Genomic DNA, 24,278 nt, shown 5'->3' on the forward strand with positions numbered 1-24,278 from the left:
GACATGAACACCCCCATTGTTTGGTTGAAGATGTACGGTAGTGAGCAAGATGCCACACAAAAGATACGCATGTTTGATGGATGGTGTACAATCGAATGATAAATTTTTATGACCCCGTACAATTCGAAAGTGACAATATTTCATTTTTTTGCGCTATTGAATTCATTTCATTAATTTTCGTTGAATAATTATGCAGTATTATCAATTCGTTTCATTAATTTTCGTTGAATGCAGTATCATCAATTCGTTTCATTAATTATCGTCGAATAGCCTAATCATGCAGTATATCATGCATATGTATCGAATTCATGTACGGAACACTTCTTATCTATGGATTTGTACCTTGGTCATCATGATTACTTGGCAACGGCAAATTTTTCCAGCAATTTACTAATCTAGTGTTTTTTTCGCCAATCTAGTGTTTTTTCACGACATAATCTTGTGTTTTTCCTGGAACCTAGAGTGGCAACACTGGACAGAGATAATGGTCGCATAAAACAAGGGATAATCTCTGCATATAGTAAAAATGATATCATATCGTTAAATCATATATTGGAAAAAGCAATCTAATATCACAGACATTATTATTGCAGCTATGGTTCATCGCACACTAATCCTGCAGAATATATGTTTGGTTTGTTGGCTCCTGCCACTTTAGTCATGCCGAATTGCAATGAAAAATGTCATTGTGTTTTGTGTAAGCTGAGCCTGAGGGTGTGTTGGTTGAGGGAGAATAAGATGTGTCGCGCTGTCGGGAATTTGTTGGATTCGAAATTTATACAGAAATCAGGTGAGCTGTATATTTCTTTTAATTGGATTTTGCATGAAATTATGTTGGCTTTCATGATAAGCAGTATCCAAACTAGTTCTTGTAGTTTTCGTCTATCAGGTATACAGTTATTGTCTACCATGTAAGTGGAGATCAGTTGCTTGCTAACTTGAGAAATAGCAAAAAATAGTCAAAAAATAGTGTAACTACTAAAAAGTCAGTAAAGTTTTTGAATTTTACCCAGGTAATCCAATGGATAAGCATCAAAAGAGAAAGTTTTCAGACATCAACCGACATGCAAAAACTGCCGCCAATCCCTATCTGCATGCTGCATCCTACAAAGAAGAGAATATAAAGTCTGCTAACTGTTCAATTGAATTTAGTGCTTAAGATCAGCTTGAACGAAGAAAGTGAACATTTACACCCATTTCTCGGCCAATTAGAATGGAACATTCAAGCCGTCAGTACTGATGATACCAATTGACAGTGCACAAGCCCATGGAAACTCTTGATCACGATATAACTACTGTTGCAGCGATTGTTCTGCAAGTGTCTCTTTCTTCAGTCAGTGCCAGTAACATGTGTGATAGCAAATCTTGAAACAATTTACTATCAAATATTGATCCGGCAATGATCAATGATTTCAAAACATCTGCTGGCGACAACATGGAGCCTCATCGACAAATTTTACAATGCTACAATCCAAAGAAATAGCCCATGGCAATGAGAAACGAGAGATTTCAATTCAACTCCTCAAAACGAAATCTCAAGTCATCAAAACTCATCTCTGGTTAACTTGTAACAAAAATGACAAGACTATGAAATGCTGTCTATGCCTGAAATTCAACAAATCAAATGATGGATTCAAGTATTCACAATGGAGAATGCCTCATAAATTTGTTAATCATGCAAAGTGCAAGACTCATCTTACAGCGATGGAAAAATTCTTGACCACAGTTCTGAAAGTGCACTTTCGAAGTTGAAAAGACTAAAAAACATATCTCAGATAGACTATTGGTCAGGCACGACTGACCAATATGGCGTTATTTTACCTATCGTCAATATTGAGCACATCATTGATGTAGGCCTATTTGGTATGCATTATGGCAGAGACAAATACTTTTTTTGAATTGGTGATACTGACTGCTCATAAATATCCGAGCCTTGAAATATTTCGTATTTCGCTTCAGATGGGTTATCTTTGCTTTGACTGTATTGCAGTTTGTCCTAAATATGGGTAAAGTTCTTCCCAGTGCGTCATTTACACTATTAGGGGCTTTATAACTACTTTAGTCGCTCATCGTCTATTTGGGCAAAAAAATTTTCGCATCCCCAAAAGTTTTTCCTCCCATACACCTATGCCCTAGGGCAGGGGTGGGCAAACTACGGCCCGCGGGCCACATGCGGCCCGCAACACCATTCTGTGCGGCCCGCGAGAGTCTAAATAAACTTTTAAAAAATATTGATAAAATGCGTACTAAAAATCGAATTAATGCAGGGACTTGATTAACTATTTCTTAGTATATTTCACCATGGTAATTCTAAGACAGTGGTTCTCAAACTGGTGGGCGGACCCCCCTTGGGGGCGTGAAAGCCTCTGAAGGGGGGGGGGCGAAGCTGAGCTCGAATGAAAAAAAATTTAGCGCTTCGCGCGATTTACATCCAATTCAAAGTTATTGCTCTGTATTTAGTCTTTATTACATATTTAAAAATATCTCATCCACAGTCGTAACCTTCCATGCCATCAAACTACCCGTTAGGTTTACTAACATCCTGGTTGCGTTTTGTGATAAGACGATAAGGGGCGCGAAGTCTATCACCATCATAAGGGGGGACGTGACTTAAAAAGTTTGAGAATCACTGATCTAAGGTAAATACTTAATATCACAGCGGGATAGCTACAACGAGATTGACATAATTTGGATCACGATTGGGATTTCAGATTGGCCAATCCATTATTAATTATTCCAGTGTTGTGTTTATAAAAAAAACGATTAGGGCGTGTCTTAGGTAGCTTCGTTTGTATGCGTAGAATTGGGTATTTATATTTTATCTACACATAGTAGAAGCGAAGCGTGTTTGAAGCTAACATGGTTATGATGTGTGTCCTGGAACTGAACCAAAAGTGGACTTAGTACATCTTTGAACAGATCGCTGCTCACAGATTAAAATTTCAATCCTGTTTTAGGAATCGGGCCAACCGCGACTTTCATCTCTACAGTTTTGACAAATTGGTTAATGAGGTCCGCCAGCCTATGAAATCTCGACACTATATGTTTCTGACGCGTGTATCATCAAAGCAATGTTTGGCTTGTTTTAAATAAGCACTTACGTATATTATCTCCATGTCCTCACTATATAATCAAATATCAATATTGCGTTTTCGTTTATAATCCCAATTTTATATAGTGCGGCCCACGAATGGATTCAGATGTTGAATGCGGCCCGCGAGTTCAAAAGTTTGCCCACCCCTGCCCTAGGGTGTACCAGAATTTGCAAAGGGTGTACCACTCGGATGGGGTGTACAGGGGTGTACCAGGTCCGAATTACAATGAGCCGATGGCTAGCTATCAAGGCAGGTATATGGGTCAGTACAGGTTGACGACGCACATGTTAATGAGCAATATGGTACGATGTTATCTCGAAGGTAATACTGTACACCGCTTGATTGTGATGTCATAAGCTAATATTTCTCCTATTCATTTAGCCGTCGGCAATAGACCAATGGTTCCGTTTGGGGTTGGAAAGTATGCAGTTAACAAACATGTGTTCAGCTATAGTCATTTGTCTTTTAGTGATTTTGGAGGAAACCACCGCGATAGCCCAGACTTCTTGAATCGGTACTTCCTATCCGACGTTAATAAATACACATAATGCACATAAATGAAGTGACGTAGCCAGCCAGGGTCGAAACAGCTTCCATGTTGAAATCGAAACCCTCTTTCGTTCGTAATGTCATGCTGTTTTGGGGCTGACACGAAATAAATTCCAATTTGCGTGGCGGGCGGCCTAACTGGCTGCGAATAGACTCTGTGACCAAATACTATTTTATTCAAATCCATTTTTTTTGACGGCAATGACTCCGCTTCTACTGGTTGGAATTGAACCAAATTTGAAGAACATCATTTTTATAGACAACCTAATACTTTCATGGGGTGAACAGAAAAATTTCACATTTTTCGTTATTTATTTTTACATATTAAATAGAAACTTTCTTCTCCCGTAGCCATGCGGCTACTGGTTGGAATGGAACCAAATTTGGTGTGTAGGCTTAAGTTGGGTAGCCTAACAATTTTATCAAGTAGGCTAGCCAGTACGATTTGAGGAAAAAAGTCATTTTTGAAGACCCTTAATGAACAGGGGTGTACGAGTTTTGAGAAAACGTTAAAAGGGTGTACCACGTCGGAAAAGGTTGAAGGGCACTGCTCTAGAATACTATAGATACCTAACCTACGGGTTCCTACGGGTTAATTAATCTATATAGACCAGGGGTGGCCAACATTTTCGACTAAAGGGCATCATGAAATTGACGAACGAGTGCACTGCCCACTAGCCGCGCCAGGCGCGTAAAATTTTCGAAGGTAATATTATTATTACTTGGGTATATTGCGGGTCGACTGTATACCGCCCGCTGGGCCCAGTTTGCAAGGACATGACTATTCGTCATCTGGACATATCGATATCGAAGATTTCCGCTAATATACGACAATCATATTGTGCCTACATTTCACCGCCAACGATCTTTCTGCGAGCGCAAAAGCAAACGCAAAAATACTTTCTCTCGTAATTACGAGTATAGCTAGACTCAATCGGCCAAATCAGACGTTTTTTTCATTTTCAGGTTGGGGTAGGCTACAAAGAAAGAAATCGTGTGACAATTAAACACGCGAAGCGTGAAGAAAAATTTTACTACTATTTTAGTTTATTGTAGTACGACGATTTACTAAAAATGTGACTGGACCCTGGATCTGCCAATGCGTCGAAACTGATATTTTAGTCATCATCATCCCAGGTGCCCTGGCCAGACTAATCATATTTTTGGTTGGCCTTGCAAGTTCACAATCTGAGCAATTCAATTTCGATAATATAATGGTAAATTAGCTCTTGGGCTACTCAGAACCTTCTCGCGGGCCGCATATGGCCCGAAGGCCGCGGGTTGCCCACCCCCGATATAGACAGACACCTTCGATAGTTTTCAGAGCCGGAGCAGTGTTAATAATGCTGCTCCGGAGCTAATGTATGATAGAAGAAAGCTCCGGAGCTGGAGCAATGCAAATTTACGACTGCTCCAAAGCCCTGCTGATAAGGACACGTGTGAATAGGTCTAATCTTATCCGAAGATGCTGACACATGTAACCGGGCCTGAGAACCTCGAAATAACGGTTCTGACAAGCCATCAGGGGTCAAAGGCAACTGCGAAGTTACGGTTCCTGCCACGGTTATGGGATAGTGACATACCGCAATAGATTGATCCTGCTGTCCTCTGGCCTGCTGTAGAAGACATGAAGTCGGTGGTTGAACGTTCACTGAATATCCAGGTATTTGGACAGATAAAGCCGGTTCACACTGCTGAATGCATCGAGAAGGCGAATTTTCCCGCATGTACTGATGCACTCTGGGCTGAATGACTGGCAGAGGCTGTTGGACGTAGAGCGGAGACAAATTTCGCTGTATGTTTTGATGTGCCATAGGCCGAATCTGTGGTAAACGTTGTTGAACGAAAATTGGCGTCTGCCTTTATTCTGGGGTTTGCGAATATGTTGAACGTAATCAGCTTCCAACATAGCCCGTGAGTAAGTCTGGGCAAAGGTGCTGACTTCTTTTAGCAATCAGATCGTCAAATTTTGATCTGGGCCACGGAACATTTTCAAATTGGAGAGTGAGTCGCGACCATAAAAGGTTTGAAACCACTGGATGTTGGTTGTTTATAACGCTCCGTGGTGCGCACCGGCATACGGCTGATAAACAATCTTATCCAGGAATAAATCCAGGAATAAACCTGTTCAGGTGCAAATGGAAAGAGTCCAGAGAAGTGGATCCTCTAGCGCAGCGGTAGACTGGCAATGCGACGCCCACTTTCACGAGGGTGCCAGTCTGGGTATATAACGACACACTTTCTGGATATTTAATGCAGTCCAGATGTTTTTGTTCGTTCTCCCAAATTCTGCGGGAATCCAGTAGGGGAACTCCGAGCGCGTTGTTGCCCCTCGAGCTGGCGAGGATCTTCAGCAAGTTGTAAACGAGCAACCTGAGACACCTCTCTTGGAGAGTCGGCGAATCACATCTTTCTCAGATGGGCTTGAAATATGCTCTGCCAACATCTCGACAATTCAATCAACTTGAGGAAGGACGTTAACTCAACTCGAGTAGATGTATTTTATAACTGACCATCTGTGGCAGCTACTGATTTTTGAAAAGAATCAGCTTTGTTAACACTCTGCGGACGTTCTTGTCTGATGTCCTTTGATTGTATTCCACTCCTAGATGTTTGAATTTAATCTTGCAATAGGTCTTAGCTATGTCTTTTGTCAAAGTAATCACGTGATCATCACCCACCGAGGTGTCATAAATATGGTGTTCAAGCTCTGGGAAAGCAGGTGATTTACAAGACATGTTTGACAGAATAGCAGTTGCAAACGCATTGATCAAGCCCTTGCAGTGAGGTAACTTCCCAGAAGTAACGCGAATCATTCGCTGGAAGCATTTTTCAGCCTCCTCACATATTGCAATAACGCCATTAGCTGGTTTGGTTAGGCCACCCCTGTTCTTGAATTGCAGGAAACTGCCAATGCTTGCTGAATCTACCAGGAGTGACCCTTTACACGTAGAGCATACACATCGCTCAGCCACGGACTTGGCAACATAGCCAGCAATGTATGATATAGCTTGATTTTTGTACTCTGACAAAGTTGTAATTTCAGGAACATCGGAGTAGTCATGCTCGTCTTGCATGGGCCGTTTCTCTTCCAGGTCATACTTCCTGATCAGGGTTGCAGAAGAAAGAGACAGTCCACTTTCTTGAATTCGGAAATTATCCAAGAGTTCCAACATGGCAGTTGAATCTCTTTCTTCACAATTTCCTGATGACGCACGGATTCCCAACTTCATCAATAACCTTTTATACGCAGCAGTAAACTGCAGACAAGTAGGATTATTGTTGAAGCCTCCTGCTTTACGGACAGCACAAAAAAATAACTCCAGATGATCTTGACTGAATTTGTACATCAGCAAGTACTTCACCATTTTCGTAACCACTAGGTCGTCAAAAAGGCATTGGGTGCTCTTTATGCAAACAAGGAATCCGAGGAACCCAGTTTTCCTGCGAGATTCAACAATAGGCTTTCCTGAGGGGTCCTGCAATTTGACAATATAATCCATCATTTCAGCCATAAATGGACGCCACAAATGCTGGTTTGACTCCTTTAAAGGCGATTTATATCCTTTTGCAAACGGGTTTCTCGAATTAAGGATATCAAAAAGGCGATCAAAACTCCGCAAAAACTTGACAGTAGCAGCACTACCCCGAAAGCATCTCATTCTAAGGTTCTTGTCACAGTATTCTATTGCATCTGCAACACTGCTGCTGATTGTTTGAGCAGCCAAATTTACTTTCATCTTTTGTTGCTGCCATTCAACATGAGACTTCTTCAACTTATTGGCAAGTCTCAGACCTTCTGAAGCCTGTAGCTTTTGCAGTAAAATGATGAAATTCCAAGAAATTTGCTGACCACTCCCATCTAGCAAAGTACCCCATTCTGCTAGGCAGTTTCTGATGAGTTTGAGCATGTGACAAGGATCTAAAATGACTTGGATTTGATGATTGGGTAAATATGGATTGGGAAAACTAGACACAATGTTCCTGGAGGATATATTTGCCCCCAATGAGGAAAGCATAGCGAAGTGGCAGGAAGGCCCGTCGCATGTCAATGAAGCAACAGTTGCACCTGTTTCGTTAAGCTTCTTCATGCAAATTCTAACCAAATTTGCTCGTTCCGATCCTGTCAAACCATTAATGAAAAAGTATCCAAGCGGAATCTTCCAGGATGAATTGACGCAAACAGCCATAAAAACTAATACATCTTTTGCAAGTGGCAAAGAATCATCGTCCTCGCAGTCAGTACCCATGTCTACATATCCTCGATATCTTTTTCCATCCCAAAAAACCTGCTTGCGGATCGACATTTCATCCATCATTATGGAACATATTACAGGAGTTGTTGATGCCTCTACTTTTCCTCTGATAGCAGAAAACGCAATACCAGTAAAGCCAGGCTCAGCGGGAAGTTTTCCATACCAGCGTCTTATCACACTCGGATGGGGAAGAGCGAGTTGAAAATTTTGACGCACAAAATTGTATGCCTTAGTAGAATAATACTGCAGCGTCATTGCAAATGATTGCAGTTCTTTAGAGTATTTGACTCCTCTTCCACCAGCTTGCAGCTTCATGCGCTGCAACAGCTCACTGGGTATACGACTGAATTTTTGTGACATTACTTCTCCACACAAATCGCTGATCAAATTATTTTTTTTCAGAGATGCAATGACCTCATCCAGAGTTTTCACTTTTTTTTTCAGGCGGCATGTCCTCATTCTGGCAGCATGCAATCTCTTTTTAATTTGTACCACTCTACGGCGTTGCTGTTGAATGAGCTTTTGAGGAGAGGTACGTGCACAGTAATTGTGGTCGTGGAGAACTGCTTCACCAGTCTGTACTTTACAATAACGTTTCTTATCTTGAAGTGTTGCTGGTCTCGCTTGCCGTTTGTTGGAAGCCTGAAATCAACGAATTTCAAATTAACGAATTTCATATCAACAGTGGCTAGGGTAAGGGTATGCTAATGTAAACTTGACTTTAGAAGTAAATTTATAAATTCCTACTGTACCTTTGTCCTCATATATTTCGGAAAGTTCAGAAATCTTGTTGGCACCGCATTCTCCCTCAAACGTATCAACTGGCCCACACGGTAAATGGCACTTTCCGGAAAATGATCGGAGCAGATAACTGACGATCTTGATGGAACCCAGTTTTTTCTTTTTATGCTTTCTACCCATCTTCCTTTCAGCGATTCATTAGTAGGAAAGCTGCATTATACGGAGCATTGTATGAAGCAAAGCACACTAAATAGACAATTCTTTGTTATGGGCTATGATAAAAGCAGAAGGTACATAAAATATCTTGTCTGATAAAATTATACATCTGTCACTTTCCACTCCATAGGCTTATTGTATTCAAGATTGAGGTAGCTTTCTAAAGCTAAAGCAGTTCAAAGTTAAACCTTGAAAAATATTTTTGAATAAACAAATTGACAGTTTCGCACAAAGCTATAAGGACTATAGATGAACTTGACTATGGAATTTGCAAATTCCACAGTATTTGTTTAGAATCTGAACAAGATATCCTGTTTTACCTATATGCTGATAAAAACCCATAGGCCATTAATTGAATCTTTCCTTGTATTCCTACTCTTGCCTACATAGCATAACTAAGAATTTAATACCACACTGATTATTGGCCGAACTGCTTGTACTCGATCATGGAGAAAATACAAAGAGTGAGATGGACATTATTACAGATTATTACAGATATTGATGATGAACATTACATAGCTGATATGGTGACACGGATTTCTGCTGGTAGTCTGGTCTGGTCATTTCATTCATATAACTGCAACGAAACGTTCTGCTATCACTTTACCATGACCTGTTTATTACAACTGTGACTGATCTGGCCATGTCTGGCTGCTATGCTTATTCTGTTATTCACTTACCGGTGAAAAGTTCTGGGGTATCGCCGCTTTACTATCGACTCTTCATCACTACTGCCGTCACTATTACTTCTTGCATACGACTCACTGGATATCTTCTTCCGCCTTTTACTGCACCCATAGGCACAGCAAAGACTACCACTACCACTACCACCTGATGAACGTACTATCTTCGACATGTCGAATTACACGGAATATCAATATACTGGCACGAGATATTGGGCTGAAACAAATCCTGAATGTTAGAATAATTAGTCATTCAAAGCTCTATACGCATACAGTACTACAGACCCAACACGAATCAAATATATTGAAACATTGACCGCTTTTCCATAAGCCCCTGTACTAAATCAATTTACCGTGTACCCACAATGCATCTGCGCACGGGGATCACGCAAATTTGCTTAGTCGGAGATAGCAGTAGTTCGGGGCTTGATGTGTTCTCATTGACGTGAAGCGTATGTTCTAGCGTTGATGACGCGCTAGGCACGGCAGTGAAATGGGGATCATTGATTAGTCAGGTGTTTTGCTGCTTTGTTGTTGAAGAACTCTGTTTACGATTGAGGTGCAGGACTTACGAGGTGGCTTTTTGACTTATGTTGTTAGCGAGTATAGCGCAGGATTAATGATTATAGTATTGAAGCAGTATTGCATTATTCGATCTAATGGACCTGATACTCTTTCCTGTATACTGGGATAGAAAACAAAGCTTGTATATGTCTTTTCCAGTGACTGTGGAAAAGCTGCTCGGAATTTTATGTTATTCCCTAAGATAACAATATACTGGTAGGAGTATTTCCAATTTAGGAATAATTATCTTCCAGAATCAATAACTGGATCTGATCCGGCTATTCTTGCGCAAGTTGTGCAGTATGTGTTTGACATAAGAGAACTGTTTCCAACTATTCTTTGTTGCTTAACTGAGTTGATGTATATTTATTCTTCTAGGTTTAGCTCTTGTGCGAAATGTTTGGAAAAAAAAGAAAATTGTCATCTAATGCAATAGTATCGAAGAAAACTAGAAGATCACGGTCGCAGACACAACATTTCGTAGTTGGGCCATCTCAGGAAACATTACGGGATCGAAGCTGCCTGCTCTTGGGAAAGTTATGTAGTATGTGTTACACCTAAGAGAGCATTCATATGCGAAAAATGAACCAGTAAAGTTATACATCCAGGACGTAGGAGATGAAGTAATAGGTTTTTGGTTCCTGGCTGCCACAAAGACCATCACACAAGTCAATGCCATTGAAAGATTAGAGACAGTATGAAAACAGAAAACAAATCGCTGTCACTAAAGGAATCTGCAGGCCAGCAATATGTATCAAGAAAACAAAGCGACTTTGAAGCCAAGCTGAGTAAGCTATGGGCATTGGAGCCCCTGACGCGATGGTGACAATTGAAACAAGTACACTTCTCTCCGGCGATAAGAAACATGAATACATAACATTTTATCAGGATCAAAGGGGTCCGTGATTAGCAACGATTGGTGGCAAAGATACAGTGTTGACAGTGAAAACCATGCAACAAAAGAGACGGACCATGAGTGCGAGAGAGTGCACCAGCATCAAGTAGCGAAGGTGAATTTACAGAGAGTTCATCTATATCTTCGCAGGTTGCTGACACTTCCCACAGCAGTGATTTTGAAGTGGCGCAGTCGACATCTGGTCATTCCTTTTATTTTGTGACTCTAAAAGCGCCAGTAAACCTATTCAACGACAAAGACCTATGCCAGTTTTTTGATCGCTTGAAAGTCAGCGATAATGCTGCTACCATGATAACTGCAAGGCTGATTAAAGCTTGCGATGGTGATCCTAATGACTTTCCTCTTTCAAGATCTGGAACCTATCGACAACGCATTGCAAATCGTTTTAAAATTTCTGAGTCTATTTTTGAAAAAATAGCAAACGATCCACTAAAGCACATTGCATTGCACTGGGATGGAAAGCTCTAGGAGTCGTTTAGGAGAGCAATTTGAGGCCTTGGCAGTGCTGGCATCGTCTGCGTATTCCAACGCATGTGAGAAGGCCAAACTTCTTGGCATTCGAACTCTGGAGAGTGCTACAGGAAAAGCACAGGCTAATCCGTCATTTGAACTGCTGGAACTTAATAATTTAACAAAAAATGTCAGAGCTCTTGTGTTTGACACAACATCCTCAAACAATGGAAAAAATAAAGGTGCCGTTCTTTTACTTGAAGAATTGATAAACAGGAAAGTTTTCTACAATGCCTGTCGCCATCATATTTATGAACTGGTCATTCGAGAGGTTTGGAAGTGTTTGTTTGGATCGACAACCACAGGCCTTGAAAACACGGATTTTAATACCTTCAACAAGAAGTGGAAACATATTGATAAATCAAGAAGCTATAAAACGCTGAAGTTTATTGAAGGCGGCTGGTTGGCGATGAAAGCTGATGAAGCAAAGCAAGAAATAATTCCACTGATGAAACCATATGATGGAAAGCAGAAAGAAGTCTTGATAAGAGATGACTACAGAGAATGTGCAACAGGCACCTTGGCGATTTTGGATGACAAATATGTTGATCATCGTTTTCGCAAGCCTGGTGCTCCTCATAGCGCTAGATGGATGAGTCAAGTCCTGTACTGTCAAAAAATGTTAATGTGGAGTGAGCAAATGGACTATTCTGAAGAGTTCATTGAAAAGTTGGAACGAATCAATACATTCATTGCTTTTTTTTATGTTCCAGCTTGGTTGAAAACTGGTATTGCATGTGACGCACCTTGGAATGATCTCAAATTCCTTCATGACATGAAAAACTTTTCATTATGCGATCTCACTGTTGCTGATGTGGCATACAAGAAATTGCGAAAACATCAATGGTATCTAACTGAGGAAATGGTGGTATTTACCATGTTCTCGGCTAATCCAAAGATTCCTGACAAACTGAAGGAAGCGATGGCTGCTAAATTGCTGAAAATGCCAATCCCTGAACAATTTCGCAGAGGTATGCCTCTCAGTCTGATCTCTGACTCTGAGTCAATGAGTATGGTCGATTTGATTGGGCCAGAATCGTGGTTTCTATTTGATGCTATACATGTGGAACATGATTGGTTGAGTCTTCCAGTTTCGGAATGGCATACTGATCCGGATTTCGTGACTGCTCAAGAATTTGTGAATACTGTTGAAGTAGTTAATGATGCAGCAGAGCGTATGGTAAAATTAAATACCGACTATGCTGCGTTCATAACGGATGACAAAAAACAGCGAGCGAGCCTCCTACAAGCTGTGGAAGATCACCGGAACAGATATGCAGATTTCTCGAAAGCAACCATTTCATCCACCTGATTTATGTAATATTTTGCCAAGTAGATCTCTTTCATTGCCTTATTTTTTCGTTTCGTGTGATGTTTATTATGTGGCTGTGAGTGGATGTTACATTTACAGTTGTATTCTTGCACATGGGGATCCAGGAAATTGATGAACAGTGCCGGGTAGGTTTGAGGGGTGTAGGATATGTGATCCAACAAAATGACTTATCAGTTTTAGGTAGTTTTGAGCAGTTCCAGTTCTAAGGCAGTGTGGGACATGGAAATGATATCCTGAACTAGGAATGCCTTATATAGTGGGGTTTTGTAGCACTCCAAACCGCAACAGCTGCATAAATCCATATTATATGTCACTTTAACTAAGCTAGGTAAAATCGTGACACTCAGATTTTAGGGGAATCCCCTATTTTCAGCTGATATTCTTCCAGCTCAATGTGCACACGGATGCAGGGGACGAGTTACAAAAAAATGTAGCCAGAATATGTTTTAAGGTATAAGGCATGGGAATCGGACTGAAAACCTGGACTTTCTGAAAGTCGGTCAATTCTGAACAACCCTAATGTACAACGCATGCGTCATGGCCTTTCGGCCGACCATCGGCCGAGCATGGAAACGAAGTATATGGCCGACTCGTCGGTCGACGTGGGTGTGCAACAAGCCCCGAACTACTGCTATCTCCGGCTAAGCAAATTTGCGTGATCCCCATGCGCAGATGCATTGTGGGTACTCGGTTAATCGATTTAGTACAGGGGCTTATGGAAAAGCGGTCAGTGTTTGAATATATTTGATTCGTGTTGGTTCTGTAGTATTGTGTGCGTATAGAGCTTTGAATGACTAATTATTCTAACATTCAGGATTTGTTTCAGCCCAATATCTCGTGTCAGTATATTGATATTCTGTGTAATTCGACATGTCGAAGATGGTACGTTTATCAGGTGGTAGTGGTAGCCTTTGCTGTGCCTATATGGGTGTAGTAAAAGGCGGAAGAAGATATCCAGTGAGTCGTATGCAAGAAGTAATAGTAACGGCAGTAGTGATGAAGAGTCGATGGTAAAGCGTCGATACCCCAGAAATTTTCACCGGTAAGTGAATAACAGAATAAGCATAGCAGCCAGACGTGCCCAGATCAGTCACAGTTGTAATGAACAGGTCATGGTAAAGTGATAGGAGAACATTTCGTTGCAGCTATATGAATGAAATGACCAGACCAGACTACAAGCAGAAATCCGTGTCACCATATCTTCTATGTAATGTTCATCATCAATATCTGTAATAATCTGTAATAATGTCCATCTCACTGTTCGTATTTTGTCCATGATCGAGTACAAGCAGTTCGGCCAATAATCAGTTTAGTATTCAATTCTTGCTTACGCTATGTAGGCAAGAGTAGGAATACAAGGAAAAGATTCAATTAATGGCCTATGGGTTTTCATCAGCATAGTTAAAACAGGATATCTTTTTCAGATGCTAAACAAATACTGTGGAATTTGCAAATTCCATAGTCGAGTTCATCTATATAGTCCTTATAGCTTTGTGCGAAACTGTCAATTTATTTAATTCAAAAATATTTTTCAAGGTTTACCTTTGAACTGCTTTTTCTTTAGAAGGCTGCGTCCTGCGTCAATCTTGAATACAATAGCCTATGGAGTGAAAAGTGGCAGATGTATACTTTTATCAGACAAGTTATTTTATGTCCCTTCTGCTTTTATCATAGCTCATAACAAAGAATTGACTATTTAGTATGATTTGCTTCATACAATGCTCCATATAATGCAGGTTTCCTACTAATGAATCGCTGAAAGGAAGATGGTTAGAAAAAACTGGGTTCCATCAAGATCGTCAGTTATCTGCTCCGATCATTTTCCGGAAAGTGCCATTTACCGTGTGGGCCAGTTGATACGTTTGAGGGAGAATGCGGTGCCAACGAGATTTCTGAACTTTCCGAAATATATGAGGTCAAAGGTACAGTAGACATTTATAAATTTACTTCTAAAGTTAAGTTTATATTAGTATACCCTTACCCTAGCCTCTGTTGATGTGAATTTCAGGCTTCCAACAAACGGCAAGCGAGACCAGCAACACTTCAAGATAACAAACGTTATTGTAAAGCACAAACCGGTGAAGCAGTTCTCCGCGACCACAGTTACTGTGCACGTACCTCTCCTCAAAAGCTCATTCAACAGCAACGCCGTAGAGTGGTACAAATTAAAAAGAGGTTGCGTGCTGCCAAAATCAGGACATGCCGCCTGAGGAAAAAAGTAAAAACTCTGGATGAGGTCATTGCATCTCTGAAAAAAATAATTTGATCAGCGATTTGTGTGGAAAAGTGATGTCACACAAATTCAGACGTCTACCAAGTGAGCTGTTACAGCGCATGAAGCTACAAGTTGGTGGAAGAGGAGTCAAATACTCCAAGAACTGCAACATTTTTGCAATGACGCTGCAGTATTATTCTGCTAAGGCATACAATTTTGTGCGTCAAAATTTTCAACTCGCTCTTCCCCATCCGAGTGTGATAAGGCGCGGGTATGGAAAATTTCCTGCTGAGCCTGGCGTTACTGGTATTGCGTTTTCTGCTATCAGAGGATAAGTAGAGGCATCAACAACTCCTGTAATATGTTTCATAATGATGGATGAAATGTCGATCCGCCAACAGGTTTTTTGGGATGGAAGAAGATATCGAGGATATGTAGACATGGGTACTGACTGCGAGCACGATGATTTTTTGCCACTGGCAAAAGATGTATTAGTTTTTATGGCTGTTTGCGTCAATTCATCCTGGAAGATTCCGCTTGGATACTTTTTCATTAATGGTTTGACAGCATCGGAACAAGCAAATATGGTTAAAATTTGCGTGAACAAGCTTAGCGAAACCGGTGTAACTGTTGCTTCATTGACATGCGACGGGCTTTCCTGCCACTCCGCTATGCTTTCCTCATTGCGGGCAAACATATCGTCCATGAACATTGAGTCTAGTTTTCCCGGTCCATATTTTACCCAATCATCAAATCCAAGTAATTTTAGATACTTGTCAAATGCTCAAACTCATCAGAAACTGCCTAGCAGAATGGGTAGCCTACTTTGCTGGATGGGCGTGGTCAGCAAATTTGGTCTATCAAATTGCAATTACGATCAGAATTGGTTCGTTTATTGTACCTCGTTCGCAGATATTAAGCCCTTACTTATCCCACATTTTACTTTCAAATCACCCTCAATTACGTCGAGGGTGACGTCAAGTCAATAACAATTAAATAATTTCTGTTTTTATTTTTTTATGTTACTTATTTTAATAGAAAAATCATTCAAAACCTTGCGTTTCTCGTGACTGAAGCTAGTGTTTCTGAAAATGAAAGTTTGGGTACGAGACAGTACAGCGTGGTATTTCATGTGATCCCAGAAATAGTTGATCGAAAGCCAGGCTGTAATGCATCGTCTTGTGGGGAAGGTAGGTAGGCAGCAACTGCGTGATCCCAGAAAAAATGGTTGATCTGCAGACGCACCAGGTAGGAATGCTTCATCTAGCAGGAAAGGTGGGTGGGTGTAGATTACCTCAGGTCATTGCGTTACCTTGCTATCTTTTCATCGATGATTGATCTAATCAAATCAATAACGATAATAAACTCCCGAGCGCAGATTGCTGTAACCAACATAGCGTCAATTTCAGTGAGCACTAGGCAATTCTACCCCGATCTAAATAAGGACTCATGCATTCATCTTGTTTCTCTCATTTAATGATTTAAATATATTATTTCTCTCATTTGATCACCTCTGCAGAAATCGCTAACCCATATTGCTACACATAACTCACATATCCTTACTTTCACTTTCTACGATTTATTTCGACTACTTTGACACAATGAATAAGTAGAATAACAATTAGATGGTATAAATTTGATTGTAGCTGTGCCTTTGTCATGTCACATGATGCTGAATTTTCCTCCGCCAGTGGTATTCATAGCCCCTATGTAGCTGGCAGCAACAGCATTGACATCAGCGCCATTGTAGTTAGAATATTTCGAATCGAGGCCAGGGTGATTCTGAGGCAGTCTCCGGTAATAACTTGAAGCTGGTGGTCATAGCCATAGATGCTTTTACTATCTATAGATACAGTACAGTGGTAAATAAACAACAAAACTGACATTATCCATTGCAATCATTTGATATAGCTTGGTAATTATTTATACTTGAGATGTGCCTGTTAGCTGCTTTTCCAGATTTGTAAGAATAGTAAATTACAGTGTGTGCTTGCAACAACAATAATTCAAGGACGCAGTACATGAAACTGAAGCTATAATCAGTAAAAAGACAACATCAGCAAGCTCCCTCCGGATTAATGGCATCATATCCAAATCAAATTGCCATACACAGTACCTGAAACTGAAGCTGTAGGTATAGAGAAGACTGCATTACCAAGCTCCCTTAGGATTAATGGCATCATATCCAAATCAAATTGCCATACACAGTACCTGAAACTGAAGCTGTAGGGATAGAGAAGACAACATTACCAAGCTCCCTTAGGATTAACGGTATCATATCCAAATCGAATTATCAATGCCATGACAATTGACTTATCCCAGTAATTGTGAAAACAGCAGTCAAGGCCAGCAGGAATTTTTGAGTAGAAGCATATGTTTATTTACCTGGATACAACGAGTTAAGCAATCTACATCAGGAAGATATTTGCAAATGAATACATACGGTGACACATATATAACCTTATCTTGTCCGAACCATCGAAATCGTTATGTCCAGGCCAAAGAGTAATCAAAACAGTCACATCAACCAACCACTTCTGCCTTGACTACCAGCTTAACGCGCAACCATCAACTTAACCCAAAGATGGCGGCCAATCGATCACGCAAATATCGCGAGTAACGCACTCCAGTGTTTATATAGCTCAGTGGTGTGCAACTGTGCATGCGCAACAAAATTATCTCGTTCGTCGGCCGAGTCTCTCGAAAACAGGCCTATCGGCCGATCATGGAAACGCATTATACGGCCGTAAACCAAACTTAACGCTGATTGGTCGAGAGACAATGGCCATGGATACGGCGCAGCAACGGAAGACGCTGCCTTTACCTGGGCCTAGTTGGCACTACGATGTATTACTATAGCCGTATACGACTATAAAAACGACAAGATTACAGTTGAATGTTTATTTTTTCATCAATAATAGGATTATAGGAAAGGAAATAAAATATTTAGTAACATATACTAAAATATAATGCCGAAATGGTGCTGTGTTTATAAATGCAGTGCCACCAATGGCAATGAACTGGGTACGAACAGATCTTACCATTCATTTCCTTCCAACGCAAAGCACAGGAAGGTTCGGGAATGCAGAGTAAAAAGGCAGAACTATTTGTTGCATGCATTTGGGCCTGAATTTGATGCCAATAAGAGTGATTTACTTGTAATTATCCAGTAGCAGTCAAATGAAAACTGTTTTTCTGTGATTTCTGCCCAAGTTCAAATTTCATGAACTCATCGACTGTGTTACGATATTTCTAGGGGCACTTTACCTCAAGCACACCAACTGCCGATGAGGTCTGCTCAGCTAGAATCCCTCTATCAGGTAAAGCACCCAGGCATCCACATGGAAAATTAAGAACAAGACCAATCTTTGCTACATTCACATGAGTGATGCTACATATAGGCCTAGTAGTCATGGGCCCTTTTCATACCGGGATTCCGGGAATAACATTTCTCGAAAATGTTTACCGTAACCCCTCTATGTGCACATAACACTGGTTTTTCGGGGCGGTATGAGCGCGCTTATTTTTTAAGATTTTTACGGGACCGATTGAGTATGAACACGAAAGGCGCAGCTGGGTTACCGGAACGTTGTCAATCAAACTTTTAGTTACGGTAACGCGCTGTTCATTCGGGCTTCTTGTATTTCGAGGTCAGCTACCTGCAGCATTTTGATCTTCGTGTGTAATGGTGTTACGGATGCATTATTCTTGGATTTATATCTGTATGCTCACAATACGTAGTCACTAGTGAGCTTATTTTTTCTGTGATTTTGTAAACAGAGCACGGCTAGAATGGTAGAACACAATCTCCAAATAATGCAGCCAGGGCTGTGGAGTCGGAGTCGGTGGAGTCGGAGTCTGCGTAAGTTTCGCTTGATGGAGTCGGAGTCGTGAAAACTATAATAGCTGGAGTCGGAGTCGTGGGGAAAATACTGACTGGAGTCGGAGTCGGAGTTTGTGAGAATGACCTTGACTTCGACTCCGACTCCAAGTTCTCTATCATGAAAACATTTACTTTCAAAGAATTTTCAATAGAATTTTTATGTACCACCAATCACTGTTATTAATAACCATACAGATCAGGTGCGGCCAGCACGTGGCACGCAGGCCCAATTTAACGCACGCGAAGGTTAGGTATGGCCTTCGAGGTAATTCTCGAAATTATTTATGACATCAGGTACAATTGCAATTAGGTCAACCAAAATTTGATTAGCATGACCGCAAAATTTGATGATGACTAAAACAACAGTTCTTCTGACGCATTGACGTATCCAGGGGCCAGCCACATTTATCCCAGATCTTCATATATGACCATAAAGTAGAATATTTCATAGCAGATTTGTTTGACTTGAAATTTTTCTCGGTAATTCGCATGATTCATTGTCACTAGATTTCTTGCATTCAGTATTTGAGCCCCCTTCTGAAAATTATAAATACATATTATTCACAGAATTGAATCTAACTATATTTGCAATTAGGAGATAATGTGTCGTCCAACATGCGGCTTCGCTTGTGCACTCGCAGCGAGATCGTCGGCAAAACATTTGCACAAAATGATAGAGGCATGTTCCCTGATACCGTCGATTTTGCTATGTCAAAACGTCGAATAATCCCGTCCTTGCCAAACGAGCCCAGTGGTATACAGATGCGACCCCCAATGTATGTTAGCAACATATTTATTGATATAATTCAGTCATTATTTTGCAAAAAAAAATTCGCGCTTGGCGCGATCAGGGCCTGATTGCGCACTACACAGTTGCATGACATATTGTTATCAATTTTAGAGCGTATTAATATAAGTCTTATTTGCAATGTTACCTAATTCGGTTCGCTCCTATCGGTCGACTATAAAAAGGTTATCAACATTCCAGTTGCCCGCGCAATGGTTATTAAATCTCATGTGTCCCTTTGGCCGAAAAATTTGCCCACAGCTGTTACAGATAAAATTAGACATTACTTGCAAATTACAACTCAGTTGCACAGGGGAAGAAAACCGCAATATGCGTTTCCGCGATGCAGTCAAAATTGATGCAATTTTTGGAATTATACCGTGATACTGTAGCAGGGCAAACGCATCGGCTGGTTTTGTAAAATTGTAAAAATGATGTAAATATGACCAAACGATGCTTCCGACTTGACAAAATAAAAATATTTGTAGTGTAGCTTAGCTGATTGGGTCGAACAAATGATTAAGAAAGACGGCAATTCCCAATCTTCGAATACTTGATTAAGTACATGTAGACTAGACATAGGCTATGGTCTTTGACTAGTTAACTAAATTCCATTTATGACCAATGTCTATTAGTAGTAAGAGTGTGTGTGCTTGTAATCAGGATAGTGTGCAATGGCAAAATTAGTAAGTTCAATCTCTTATTTATTAGTTGCTGACGACTCATACACAAGAGCTACACTTGAATTTTATATATACATTTTTATTATAAAGGATTGGATATCCGCCATCTTTGAATGATTCATACATTGCAAGAGCTTCTTGGAGGTACAGAACTTCAATATACAATTAAATAGTATATTCATATTGAAATGAACCCGAATATTTTCGGCTGACACTCGTCAGGGGTAATCGTCAGCAACTAGTAGAGAATTGGAAAGAACATTGTATATCAACAATCGTATTACAAAATATGACGTCACCAGCATGAAATTTCGAATGAGAGAGCGTTCAATGTACTATTTTTAGGTGGTACACGAACTCCTTTTGTTGACAGAGTTTTGGTTGGTGTATTTTGATAAAAGTTGATTCCAAGGCACACAAATGGAATTGTGAACGGCCTCGTCCTACGATTCGAAATCGGTCGTCTCGATAATTATTCGCACAAATCGGATTATCCAACAGATGTTTGCCGATGGCAGAATTAATGGCCTTTGATCGATCAGCATCAATCTTAAGTGGATGAGTTAAGGGTGAGCTTTTCACATCGCGTGACGCACGTGTTCTAATAAATCTGGGGACATGTTGGTTTATGCGGTCCTGCAGACGTGGGTGGGTGGGTATTTGTGATGAGTGGTGCTTAGCTGCTAAGGCTTTGTGCACCAGAACCGCGTGTCCTGCAGACGTCTTGACGTTCTTCCCACGTAGCCACAATCACAGTGACACCTAGTGAATATACTATTTAATCATACATTTCAGGATATTAGAGAGTCCATGTTATAAAAACTTGAAAAAGGAAGGATATTTAGCAAATCTTTCTTTCATGTTAATTGCATAGTGGATAATTCGAGCTGTGCCATAATTAAACAATTTAGCATGCCACCGTTAATCATATGTTTGCATATTTTTAATGGTTGTATGATAGTCATTCAACCGACAATGTGGCATATATTTTCGTATTAAATTGGTAATAATGCTGGAGTCGGAGTCGGTACGTTTAAAGACCCAGGAGTCGGAGTCGGTACGCTTTAAAGACTCTAAGTCGGAGTCGGTATATTGAAAATGTGTGGAGTTGGAGCCGGAGCCGGTGGTAAAATTTACCGACTCCACAGCCCTGAAGCATTGGGTGAGTTGCCTGAAAACTTTAGGACTTCAACATTGATTTGATAGGTGTTCTTAACCCTTGCCAAATTTGTTACATCAAAGGCAAGTTTCTAACTACGGATATGTTGTACGTAGGTTAGTCACCGTCATATATGCCACCTGAAAAGGGGATTTGGTAGCATCTGATGCTTTGATCGTGGCTGCACAGCAGACAATGATTTCCTTAGCTCTAAATCACCAACCAAAATTGAAATCGTACCAGCGGGCTGGTAAACCATCGTACATCATCCACGCCATAATTTGGTTTTCACCTAATATGCCTTCATTTTCTTGTTACAACCAAGTCATTCCATTCCTTTGTTATGCAATGTTAGGCAAGTGTAACTTAATCTGATCTTTTCGCAGGTCTAGGTGGAGGATACTGATGGAAAAGGTGGAACTGTACAAGTGTGCATTGAGTTTAGTTTCTCTCTTGAATAAAATGAAACAGCACACAAACACATCTGGTTAAGCAAGAGCATTGTTTATTGAGAAAGTCACACGGGGCATTTCCGACGTCTGGGCCAGCGATACTTGGATCACCACAAGGTCTTTTCTTCATTGCGCACACCATCCTCTGTATCGTTCTGGCCTTAGCGGATTGCAGTTTCTGAGCAAAGCCAAACACCGCGCCTTCAGTCGACCAAAATCTTTCAACCTTCATGTGTGCTTTGCTAAGTTTCTGAAAAAGCAATTGTGAATTTTAAGGGCAGCAGAAAGGAAATTTCGATTACATATTGGAAATTAGCTTAAGCCCATGCTCTGTTTGTTTCAGGGAGGGAAAAGGCTCCATGAGCCGGGGCTGAAAGGGATAGGCTGCGTCATCAGTTCTGTAGGCTAGTACGGAACGCTCTGTCTCCCGATCATGAAGTCACCCTGTAAAACTTTAATGCAGTAAATGCATGTTTGGTACAAATGTTGCTGTGGTAATTGTTTATCCACCCACTACACCAGACTTATACAAAGTACTGAAATTTCAAAATGCGGAAGTTCAACTAGAACTAGCTTTTCAAAATCTGCAATTAGAACTAGAACTACTCACTTTCAAATATCCAGAACTAGAAACTATTCACTTTTTCGAATCCACAACTAGAACTACTTAGTACTAAAACTAACTAAATGAGTAGGTTGGTGTACATGTCTGGCTACACTACAAAAAATATACAAATTTGGTCTCATTATCAGCAATTTCAGTCTTGATAAGTGAGCAGGGTTGTAAACAAGTCACAAGGCGATCCCGCACTTTAATAGTTTTGACTATGGTCAAGTCAAGTCATTTTCAATTCACCAACGAGTCCAAGTCATCGAGCAGAGCGTCAAGTTCTAGTCATGGTGTGCTATGCAATAACTGGCTTACTGACATTCCGCCATGACAAATATAGAAATATTACTAGGGCTGGGAAGAATCGAGTAACTGAGTAATTCGATTCCTAATCACTTATTACGTTTCGAGTCAAGTATCATCATGATGACGTCAAAACACAATGCACTATATGCCAAAATTCAAATATGTAGGCTACCTTTTATGCCACCACAAAGAACATAACGCCTATTGTCCGTCACATTAAAGTAACTTTGGTGTTTTTTCAACCATACCGTTTGTATTGCACTTCTTGACAGTGTTGTGGGATGATCATGACTTTGGAAATGTATTATTTCCAGCAACGTTCGTAGATTTGTATACTATGTCTCGTATGTCGCTACACGGCCAATCAAGGTTTCAAGGCTTACTCATTGGAAAATACTATCAAAACTATAATTCTCGATAGTAAATCAACTTACAGTATAATTTCAGTACTCGAAAAATAATATTTTACTACTCGAATCGAATCATTAAAATTGATATTCGATTCAGATTCGAGTAATCGAATCATCGTGCCCAATCAAGAGAAATTGAGTTCGTATAATTTGCTGGCTGCTTTTCGTTATGGTCTCGAAGCTCGTCGCAGAGTATACCAAATGTTTCTCTCACGGATTTCTAGAAATCCCTGGATTCTCTGTACAGTGTACATAGATTAGATTTACCCAAACCATTACACAATATTCACAAAGATAAACTTAAATAGCTGGTTCGTGGTACAGAACTTGAATATAGCTTTCAATACAACATCCATTGTAGCAGGATATTTATTAAACTCGAAGACTTTTCGGGTGCCTCTTTTCAAGAGTTATCGGCACACTGAAGGGATTTAAACATATTGTCTATGTGTGGATCGGCACAACATAATTTAGCCAAATGGCTTAACACCGTCATTGAGCCAGTTCGATCCTTGTATACCCACCACTGCGTTCGCGACTCGTTCACGTTTGTAGACGAATTAAAACGCGCCAAATTAAATCTGTCCAATGTATTTCTTAGCTCATTTGATGTGAAAAGTCTTTTTACTAACGTACCATTGTCGGAAACTTTCGAAAATCTGCGCAGACGCGCTTTATGATGGCACGCTTGAACCTCCGAAACTACCGCGTGAAATATTTCTTGAATTGTTGCAAACTGCTACTAGTAGCGTTGAATTCAGCTTCAATGACACGATGTTGCGTAAATGCAATGGTATTGCAATGGGTTCACCGTTGGGACCTAGTCTGGCCGATATATTCGTGGGATACCATGAAAAGAAATTGTTTGAAAACGTCGCAAAACCTCTCCTTTATTTTAGATATGTCGATG

The 24,278-nt window shown here is 40.4% G+C and overlaps 2 protein-coding genes and 1 long non-coding RNA gene across 4 annotated transcripts; all 3 read left to right on the forward strand.

Moving 5' to 3' along the window:
* Positions 1-279: 279 nt before the first annotated feature.
* Positions 280-1,932, forward strand: LOC145454662 (uncharacterized). Its single transcript, XR_013920198.1, has 2 exons — positions 280-790; positions 1,014-1,932. It is a non-coding gene; the product is annotated as an uncharacterized LOC145454662 (long non-coding RNA).
* An 8,057-nt stretch (positions 1,933-9,989) lies between these two features.
* On the forward strand, positions 9,990-12,954 carry LOC145453774 (uncharacterized). The gene is made up of 2 exons (XM_080331765.1): positions 9,990-12,501; positions 12,542-12,954. Exons 1-2 carry the CDS (start codon positions 11,475-11,477, stop codon positions 12,553-12,555), a joined length of 1,041 nt encoding a protein of 346 aa, XP_080187891.1. The 5' UTR covers positions 9,990-11,474; the 3' UTR covers positions 12,556-12,954.
* Positions 12,955-13,475: 521 nt separating this feature from the next.
* On the forward strand, positions 13,476-16,197 carry LOC145453777 (THAP domain-containing protein 2-like). 2 transcript variants are annotated; one of them, XM_080331767.1, is made up of 3 exons: positions 13,476-13,905; positions 14,600-14,785; positions 14,872-16,196. In XM_080331767.1, the coding sequence occupies exons 2-3, from the start codon at positions 14,630-14,632 to the stop codon at positions 15,127-15,129; spliced, it is 414 nt and encodes a 137-aa protein (XP_080187893.1). In that variant the 5' UTR covers positions 13,476-13,905; positions 14,600-14,629; the 3' UTR covers positions 15,130-16,196. The 2 variants fall into 2 exon arrangements, with proteins under 2 accessions (XP_080187893.1, XP_080187894.1); XM_080331768.1 differs by lacking the exon at positions 13,476-13,905 and having other exon boundaries at positions 14,445-14,778; positions 14,872-16,197.
* Positions 16,198-24,278: the final 8,081 nt, after the last annotated feature.

This window comes from Botryllus schlosseri, chromosome 13 (genome assembly GCF_051294905.1).
Source record: "Botryllus schlosseri isolate E-star chromosome 13, Bs_hap1, whole genome shotgun sequence".
Classification (NCBI taxonomy): Eukaryota; Metazoa; Chordata; class Ascidiacea; order Stolidobranchia; family Styelidae; genus Botryllus; species Botryllus schlosseri.